We start from the raw sequence: 10,764 nt of genomic DNA on the forward strand, positions 1-10,764 counted from the left end.
AACCAAAATAAACACATAAATGTGTATTTGTAGACTTTTTTTCTACAGGTCTGAAAGCAAAATAGCCCGAAATCACAAAATTGATCAATGCATGTAAAAACTGTTTTAATCTGTTGTGTCTCCCCTTTAAGAATTTAGGATTTTAACTATGACCAGTAACGTGAATTGTTGGTCGAACACCTCTAACCCTGCTAATACCAGGGACTGTTACCTGTAGTTACCCCAGTAAACACACCGCCTCTTAAACGGTATAGCAGCGACTGGAGGCTCCCTTAAAGTCCTACAATTTGATTTGTAATCAGCTGGTGGTAATACTATATACCGCAGGGAAATTTGGGGAAGGTATTAAAAATTACTGCCTAACAGCAATGTTTTTTAAACAATCAAGTTTAATGCTAAACTGTAGAATATCACGCCTCTGTCACATGTCTTTATCACAAGTGTTTGACAACCACATGCAAAAATGTGTGTTTATCGGCCAATATCTGTTTCAGCATTGGCCTCAAAAATGTATTTATTGGTCGGGCTCTACCATGAATGTATGTATACATTTCCGTGGCAATCCATCCAAACAGTTGATAAGTGATTTCAGTCTGAACCAAAGTGGTGGCCTGACTCACAGACGTTGCCTTCCCCATTAGCAGAGTGGAAATGCATGCTCTTGTGAAATGATGCCCTCCAAATATGTCTTGTATAATGAGACTTATTATTTGTTTGATGTGTTTGAAAACTTGCACAATATCACAAGGTCCTTTGTATAGGAGGAAAAGAAAGATGGGCATCTTTTTATAGCCAACTCTCAGCAGGAATGCATAATTGGTGTTTAAGTGATGGGAGGAGAAACAGGATCCATTCGCTTTCATTGCTTCAAGAATACTCCAGGCTAAATTTCCCCCATATGCTTGGAAAATGATTGCCAAGAGGAAATTTAATTTTAGGTCATAAACATACCGGTGGCTGTGGGCGGACAAAGTTTACAAAGAAATGAAAGCGTGCAGTGGGGGTGGAATGATGAAAACCCAAAGAAAGAAACTCAATCACTACAAAAGAAGTAACAGCAGCCAAGCACATCCAAGTATTTATCCCTTGAAAGAGCATTATGAGAGGGATGGAGGACAGAAGAGATATACAGTGATGGGAGTTAAAACAAAGGAACAGGAGGGAAAGCAATAGAGAGGAGTGAGCTGGAAAATGAGAGGGAGGAAGGTATGGTAGGAAAAAATTGAAAAGAGGACAGCAATACTGGATTAAAAAATGAAGGAGAGGAGAGGAGAGTCAATGTTCAGGTTGAGCGGTCCATTTTGCAAGATAAGACTGGCAGTGGGTTATTGTCAATAATAACCATCTGATATTGTTGACAATGAGATAACAGCACTGCAGGCAAAGGCTGGCAGAATGAATGAAGTGTAAATTAATTCCTCTGGTCTCCAAACGAACAGCTGATCACTATCACACAATCCAGAGGTCGTCTATCGCTCTGTCAGAGCACATTATTAGACACCCTCCGTGAAAATATGAAACATCTCTTCGCACCACCAAGGGAACAGAGCTGTCATTATAACTTATTCTTGAAGTCATTAGGGAAAGACCAAAGCCCATTCTCTGGACAAGGAAAATAGCAGTAACCCTCTGCTCTTTCTGTCAGCCTCAGAGAGACTATAGTGAAGCAGACACAGACACAGAACTCCAGACAAAATGCTGGTAAACTGCACAGAACATAGTTTGGTAACCTTTCTTTAAATGACACCAGCAATAACAGTGTCTCATCCTCAGTGTGCTTGATCACAGGGATACAATCTGAATTTGAAACGGCTGAAGTGCAGGTCTGAGACTGAACATCAAAGATCTCACATCCCAGCTGCAGAACTTTACTTGATTGTACTTTACCTTCAGGTATATCCTCACTTGTGTAGCACACATTGATGGCTATTTGAGTGTACAAACAATCTTTTATTTTCACTGGAGACACACCAAGACAACTACATTGATAATCATTTGCAGGTCTGGATCAACTAAAATCAACACTGCACTTCCTTAGGACCTCCAAGGTGTCAAAGCTGCAGGGCTGGTCATTTATTTTAGCATAATTTGTTGCTATATTTGTAGAAATGATCTTGACAGCATTCAATAATCAGATCAATGCTCTGACAGGAGAACATATAAACATCTGGTGCCTGTGGCTGTTACAGGTTTCTACTATGCACATCTTATCAGTTCATTTGGCCCTAATGAAATGACTAGAAGGCCCATCTGTCCATCTACCTACGCACTTGCCTAACCATATGCACTCTGCCGTGCACTTGTTGAGCATGACCAGAATCTAGGCAGTAATATTGCTAAAGCTATTAGCACAAGAATGGCAGAGAAAGTGCTGCCAATTTGTCCCAATACTAATATGCTAGCTAGTACTCACTGCTGCCGAGCTAGCATTTACTAATGTATTATTTGGATAATGTCATTTGTTTTCTTGCATGTGAAATACACATGACATAGTCGGAAATGGTTTGAAGACAACAATGTCCTAGGCTCTAAGTACACAGCCCCTGAGCTAAAGAACAAGCCACTGCAGCAGCGACAGACTGTCGTTCAACAGCTAATCCAGTAGCACAAAGCACACAGCCCCTGGGCCAAATGCTATGTTCAGACTACCAGTAGCAAAGCTGTTTGAAATAGTTTGACTAGCCAGAGAATCCCCCAAATTACTACAATTCATGGCTACTGCGTCAAACTGAGGTTCACTAACAGGGAATCTGTCAGGTTAGGAATGACAACTTGTAGAAAACTACTGGTTGCATGGCAACGAGCGGCACCTCGCAAGTGTCACAGAATTATGTTCTGTCATCAGTGATGTGCTGTTAGCTAAAGTTAGTTGTTTTTGTGGGCAACTTGGCAGTGAATGTGGAGGTGAGATAGAAAAGAACACCACACAAGAAAAAAAAGCTGCATGATTGAGGAGAAAAGGAGCTTTCAGTATAATGGATCAGCTCTTGCTTTGTGGAGTCTCGGGGGACAGATACATCAATCTGCAAACAGGTGAATTCAGCGCTCAAGGAATTTAATGGTCAACACCATTATGAGAGCAATCATAAATCCTACGACAAGTCCTTTGGTTGTCCTGTATAGCCCTCAATCATATGCTGGCTGCATTATGTTGCACATAATCATCAATAATATTTAGAACCACTTACTGAATGGATATTTGTTGAGATATTTCAGTGACCACACACGTCAGTGAGTCATTGTGGTTCCAAAGGAGCTCAGGGAGCACTGAAATCAGTAGATTCATCCTCTGCAGATCAGGGATGTCTAAATCTGTGTGTGGCTAAAAATTAGTGCCACCACAAAAAAATCTAAAGGAAATAAAAATGCATTCTATTGTCCAATATTGGTTAAAAAATACTTTGAGAATGACTTGCATTTTGCTGAGTCCGAAATGTTGCACCTAAAGTATACTAGATACACATGCAAAGATACAGTAATACAGATCAGATCAGTCAAAGCTCAGAAAACCCCTTGATCAATTTATCTATCTCTGGATTGATTGCTTACACTTCTCAACGTGACAGGAATACACTAACCTTTGGATGGATGTTGGTGATGCAATGATTGATGCAACACATCAGCTGCCACAGGACCTGTAGTCTGTGCACCAAAAGCACACACTGTAGGTGAGGAAGCGAGGAAAGACTGCTGCTTTCCCCATTTTCAATTACTTTTGTCTCATCTGATCACAACACACCATAATTCCATCCAACAGCACCACTTTACAATAAAACCACTTGTGTTGTACCCTCTTTATTGCGTAACACAACTCATCATCTCCTCACCGGCCTGATAAAGAATTTAAGCCAAGCGGGTTTCCAGGCAATTTTGAATTCAAACCCACAACATACAACCCCGTCTTTCTCCTCTATTACCAAGCCTGCCTCTATCTTCTCCTCACCCTCTGTGCCACATTCACCTTGACACCAAGTCTGATGAGTCCACTGACCTGTAACACACCTACAGTAAGGATGATACCACACCAGAGATAAACAGGATTTAGACTCCAGTGTGTGTGTTTGTCCATGTATGTGTGTGATGATTGCAGTGTATCAGAAGTAAACAGGATTTAGGAGGAGGAGGCGGGGAGCGGATGGGCGGCTCGCTGATGAGATTCCTTGGGGACTGATATCACATCAAGGTAAAAAAGTGTGTGTTGTGTGTGTGTGGGTGTGCGATGATTGGCTCAATCCTCAAATGTGGAAGCAGACAGACAGAGAGACGGAGAGACAATGTGGAGGGCTGACTGCATAAGAGATGACTGCGGCTCGGTGGTAATTCATGATCAGACAGACGGCGTCGTCCATCAGGCCAGCTGTGCTCTGCTCACTAAACCAAGATCAATAACCTTGTCAAGCTTTAAAGGACAGAGTGTAAGTGGCCCACCGCTTTGCTGCTACTGAGCCCATCAGGAGGCAGCTGGTTGATACTGAGGGAGGCCAGGGGGCAGGGCAAGGTGTTTGACTGTGTGTGAGGGAGAAACAGTGTGTCAATAGTACAAGGTGGTGGATGTACAACCTGAGGATAGTTCATACACACACTTCACACAGGAGAAGCAGTGTCAGATTCATTTCACCTTTTAATGGACTCATCCGTGTTAGATTAAGTTTGCCAGCGAGTGGAATAAATCTGATTGCAGTCAATTATTCTTGTTTTGTTTATTTGTTGTCTCGGTGTTTTGGTGGAAGAGAGAGCATGCATTCGCACAGCAGGAATTATACACTTCACCCAGACAGCAGGAGCCTAAAGCTCCCCACCGGGGGAGACAAATCCAAACAGCAGAGTGGGAGAGGCAGGGAGGGGGGGGGGCAGGAGAAAGAAGGTGTGAGAGATAAAGAGAGAGAGTTTTCCTGTCACAGGAAGAGCAAACAAAGCTGTGTAGGCAGGCGAGGCCGGTACACACTGGGAGTGCCTTTGGCTTGTAGGCTTACTTAGCAAACATTACACACTTTGCTCAAGGAAAGCAAGAGGCTTCGCACCACACTGTGCTGCACTGTACTGCGTGTTTACTACTTTAGATTTCACTATTGACGTTTAACAAAGCTGAATATTTGTCTGCTATTAAACTTCACTGGCCAGTGTACTGTATGTATGGGAAATATGTCACTTCATTTATGCAATGGTGGAAAGTACCAATTACTAAAGTACTGTACTTAAAGGGTAATCCCACCAATTTTGCACATTAGAGAGTGTTGTAGTAATCACTGAGACCTATTAACACACTTTAATGTGTAAAAAGTTACCCTTTAACAACAATTCTGAGGTATTTGCACTTTACATGATGATGACAGGAGACAGAATCAATGGGTCTTTCTTTTTTCTTTTTTGTGATTAACATATGGCTTGAGGTGACTTAGTAGCTCCAGTTCCATAAAGAGGTGAAACTAAGATGGTTTGTGTAAAAGTGATATCTCCTGAAGATCTTTATGGCTGCAAGTAAAACAAAAATCTTTTTACCACATGCTGACTTGACCTGATACTGAATGTGAAGAAACTTGGCAACAGATCACAGATCACAGACAGATCCCAGTGTTCCTTTACTCAGCACTTCAAAGTCACAGTGACAAAAAGTCAAACTGCTGCAGTCGAGCGGGTTTCAGCAAAAACTCTGCGAACTGCATGAGCACATTCATCATGAAGGCACAATCAAGGATGTGTCAAATTGTGTTCTGTTTACTGACTTCTGGTGGAATGACTGTACTTGGTTATCTTTTAAATTAAACTGCAGTGTATTGTGCAAATTCAATTTCATAAATGTCAGAGATAAAGTTTGACTTTCCATTAAATTCTCTGTGGAGTTTTTTCAGCCTCAAGATACAAACTTTACATAAGGCATGCACTGGACAGGACTGAGCATCAGACTCAAACATTACTTCAGTATATGTCTTACGTTGTACCTTGTACCTTCTTACTGTAACGTTAATACACCTAACTTTGTAAGGACATTTTTCTCAGCTTCATGAAGGCTTGTGCAAAGCTCCACACATGCAACTCTTATGACAAGCAATTTTTCATGAATGTGTACTCAGGCAAAGCCAACTTGAACACCAAAACTTGAACCCATCCGCAAAGCATGTTTAGCTGCTAACCACAAGTCCAGATTGGCCGCCTGAATCTAACTAACACTGCAACAGAAGCTGAATGAGCCTTCGAGCTGATGGAGGGACTGACAGCACAGATCCTCCTCCTCCTCACTAGGACACTGACGTACGTACAGACAGACAGATAGACAGCACGGTCCTTTGTGTCCACTGACAATGGGGATCTGTCCCTCCTCGGGATGGGCTGATCTCTGGATGAAGCCCTACACTTTCTGCTCAGAGGTGGCGGGTACAGAGGAAGTAAGGGTGAGAGAAGCGTAAACTCAGAGACACAGATTGGCGAAAAAGACATCGACAAGGACGGAATACGACTAAATTGACATCTCAACTTTATTAGGTTAGTTTGTATGTTTGACTATATGAAAATATGGCTTGCCAACACATTTAAGCAATATGAACATAATCACATACATCCTCAATTGGTCCCCTAAGATCATATATAACCTCTGTCAATCCATGACAGGGTTCCCACACCTTCTGACCCAATTCCCCCAAATTCTCGGATCCAACACAACGTAGTTCGAGACATGGCTCAATTACTGCTACAACACTTAAAACTTTTATATTGAGAACTGTCAGGCTCTCAGAAGCTCACAGGCAACAATTAAAAAAGAAGAGGCTTGAATGTGTGAACACTTATCAGTGTTCAGCTGTGCTGCTGTGTTACAGCATGTGCAGAAAACTACACACAGGACACATGCAGACAGTGTAACTTTTTTACCTTAAAATAACAGCTTCAAAATAATTTTGATGGTTCAGTGTCTCTGTCTCAGCCACTGTGTCCCCCATCACTTGTTTCTGCAATGTGTAACTTCAGTGAGAAGGTACTGTAGGATCACAACGTTATATACATGTTTACTACATGTTTTCAAGACATTGCTATGATGTAATGAGTTTTGCTTGTGATTAGCACCTATATCATGTCTGACAAATTGTTACAGACCTGGGATTATTACTGACGAAAGTTGTGTCCCTTTGAGAAACTGTGGGGGGCAAATCACACAAAATGCCAATTTCTACATAATTTTTTTGAAGTTAAATATATATATATATCAAAAGAACTTCAGTTTCTGTTCTTGAAAAAAATATATGCATTCAAACAACTGACCCATGTCTATTAATGTCTATTTACAAAAAAATGCTTAAGGCCTTGATTTTGGTCCCTTTAATTCACAAACCTTCAAAAATTTCAAGGACCCATGGGAACCTTGCCTTGCTCAAATTTTACCATGAACTACTTGCAGTAGAGCGACTGTGAGCAAGGTCACAAGACTGGCCTACTACCAAGGAAAACTCGCAATATTGAATGTACATCCAATTATATAAAGGTCCTGGACAGGATTTACAGCAAGCTTGCAATTTTGCTATTCAAAGAAGTTTACAAGTAGTGGGTCTAAGAAGACACAGAAGGGACAATGGTGTCATTAAAGTCAAAATGATTTATTGCCCTGTTAGCGAGAATGTACTCCGTAGATTATATGGAAAAATGCCCATTCAATTTTCATATATCTTGTGTACAAGATATTTATATCGGCTTCATGATGGCACAGCGAGTACTATCAGGGGGGTCACCAAAGATGCTTACATCCATCTACATTAATCAGTCCACAGTCAATTACATGGAGGGTGACTAACTGCCATGTCTGTTACCAGGACAAAGACCAAATATTAACTCAGCACAGTGATGTAGCCAAGTTTGTTTTCTGAGTACTTTCTACTAAACACTTATTTTAAGTGGAGTCTTCAATCACCCACATTCTTCACCTCAAATGGAAAACTGGCAATGTCATCTTTAGCACCACATAAGTTCTTGGAGCAAATTCTGCACAAATCTAATTTAAAATTCTGCACAAGTTCCGTTCTCGTTTCATAACAGGGGATCCAACCAATGGGATAATCTCTCAAAACCTTGGTGCACTCCTCTAACATTAACATTTTCAGTTGCACCACTGCAAACATTTTCAACTCTGGGAGGCATTTAAAGTGCGAGACAGACTTATATTGTCCCCTGGATGTTGGGATGTTCACTGGGATGGTGGGTAGCAATGGACAGAGGAGGAGCTGGGACCATTAGCCAGCTGTTCAGGACTCTTACAGTAGATCTATTCTCTCACAGCCCACCCATAAGCCATTACTCATTACTCACGCCTCTCACTCCTCCTCTGTTGCTCTCTCACTCTCTTTCTCTCTCTCTCTGCCCCCCATTGGTAATGTCACACAGGAGGAAACATGGTGGAAAGAGAGCAACGCACTGGCAGGGGAGGATGAGCATGAGGAGAATGTGTGTCTGCATAGGAGTAGGAGGGCAGAGGGCTACATACACACACACAGTGGAAGAGACAGACTTTACATTAGCATACACAATCAGACGTGCGCATGATCAACTTAATGCACAGAGTCAGGAGCGTTACAAAGTTAAAAAATTCAAAAGAAAGAGCAGGCCTTTCAGCAGGATGATTTAGTCATGATCACTTTAGAAAACAGTCCTGACAGCCAACACCGATAGATCTCTGCTGTCTGGCTTCCTCGGCCACGCTGAGTGCTCATTAACCAAAAAGCTTTGGAGGCTGAGGTTATATTTTGACTTCCAAGATTTTTTTTTAGACTAACTAAATCTCCTCTTGTACACTGGAGTGTAACTTCCTGCTCCAAATGGAGGTCAGGGAGGGAAGTTCCTGAAAGTTAAAAAAAAAAGAAAACGAGGATCGACACTCTTATCTCTGAGTCTGCAGTGTTGCAGTGAAGCTGAACAGCTAAAACAGGTTTACCATGATTTCTGTCACACACACAGTAAGCAATGGAAATAAGTGATCTAGAAGAAATAGAAGTGTAGAAGAAATAAAGAAGGTGGAAACTACAGTATGTACTGAATTCTTTATATTTTTATATTATAGTACTATGTTCTCAAATTGTTTAAAATTGTCTTGGAATTGAAAAGAATGACTTCTCAGCTAATAGGTTCACTTCACTTATTAAATAAATTTACATTTAAAGTAAGAGACTTCAGAGATAGAGAACAATATTAAATTAATGGTCTGATCAACGAATTTAAAGCACTCCTGGTTTCATCAACATTAAGCATGAACTTATTCCACAACCTTTGAAATAATCAGCTATAATCTGCAGTTGCCAAGACAACTGTCTCACATCACATCATAATGCTGCACTCTGTATAAACTTTCCCCCCTTCACCTGAACAAACAGTGTGAAACTAAAACAAACTCACCCGCAGTGGATTTTCCAGGATCTCAGCGCGGTGCGCCTGAGCGGAGGTGTTATCAAGTGGCACATGCTCAGAGCTTGAATTCGACATGTTTTTCCTTCTCGTTTAAATAACGAAAAAAGTTTCTCTGTATCGGAGCTTCCACTTTCTTCACATCCTCGTCCGCTGGTTGTCAACTCATCCCGTCCCATGCAGCCCACGTCCCTGTCACTTGAGTGGAAACTAAGGAGGAAAAGTCTCCAGAGGCAGCGAGGCGGATCAGGAGTCTGTGTTGTCTTCAAGTGCAGTCGGAAAACAGACTTTTCAATTAACGCGTTTGTAAATACATCTGGGCATACTGTTTTTATGTTTTATACAGTATGTTAAGTCTTTTATTTTGGGGGGCTGGATTATAATACAGATATTAAAATATCAATCATGTCTGATGTAAAAACAAAACAAAACAACAACTCTCTAATCAACTGCATCAACACAAAAGTAGTAGGCTAAGCCTAAAACACTGACTTTAGTTAATGCTTCTAATTTGAAGTTCAATGTCTTTCTATCATCTTGACTCAATGCATATACATTAAATAACTAGATATGAGACATTTTAACCCATTTGAAATGCATTACTTTTATGTGTAGTGTAATACTGTAATATATGTAATAATAAATATTTGAATGAACATATCATATTTATATAGAAATTCACCTTCACTGTAGAACAAAAGCATAAGGTATATGCATATATTTGTACTGATTACATTTATTAGTTTTTCATTTAATCAGGCAATGTTATTAATTTATTATTAATGGTGGAAGAAGTATTCAGATCCTCCTGTGCTCATGCCACACTGTGAAAATACTCCACTACAAGTAAAAGTCCTGGAGAGTTCAAAACCTTACTGAGTGAAATACATAAATATTATCAGCAAAAATGTAAAGTATCACAGGTAAAAGAAAAAAGGTCCTTGTCAGTATTTCAATATAATGATGTTTTTGGATTATATTACTGTTGCATTAATGTATATGTTGCATTTTAGCTGTAGTAACAAGCAGCAACACTGCATCATATTCTATAAGATCACCATATGTTGTGTCTCCAACCCACTGCACAGGAAGGGTAAAGATTACGTAATCTGAAAAGTTACTGGTTAGTAAAGCTGGCAGACAAATGTAGTGGAGAAAATACTCAAATACGGTACAAGTACTTTGAAATAAATACATTTGGTGACGTTGCACCACTGCTTGTTTGTATTCATTGATGAATTTCTCTGGCGTACGACACGACGAGGTGCACATGAAGGCATCACAACAGGTGCGGGTCCCGTTGCGCATGTAAAGAGCGCTACAGCGCAGAAAACCACGCACTGGCCCAGGCAGCTGGAATAAACTAAAACTGTATTTGCTTTAGCA

General features: G+C 40.7%; 1 protein-coding gene across 2 annotated transcripts in view; it reads right to left on the reverse strand.

Annotated features, from left to right (window-relative positions):
• nipal2 (NIPA like domain containing 2) overlaps positions 1 to 9,599 on the reverse strand; it is a 28,949-nt gene extending 19,350 nt beyond the window's left edge. The window contains exon 1 of one of the 2 annotated variants that reach the window (XM_084358047.1): positions 9,370 to 9,599. In XM_084358047.1, coding sequence (XP_084214173.1) covers positions 9,370 to 9,456 — 87 coding nt within the window. In that variant the 5' untranslated portion in view covers positions 9,457 to 9,599. The remainder of the gene's footprint in view (positions 1 to 9,369) is intronic. The other variant, XM_084358048.1, reaches the window with a different exon arrangement.
• Positions 9,600 to 10,764: the final 1,165 nt, after the last annotated feature.

This window comes from Pagrus pagrus, assembly GCF_965226575.1.
Source record: "Pagrus pagrus genome assembly, chromosome: 7".
Classification (NCBI taxonomy): Eukaryota; Metazoa; Chordata; class Actinopteri; order Spariformes; family Sparidae; genus Pagrus; species Pagrus pagrus.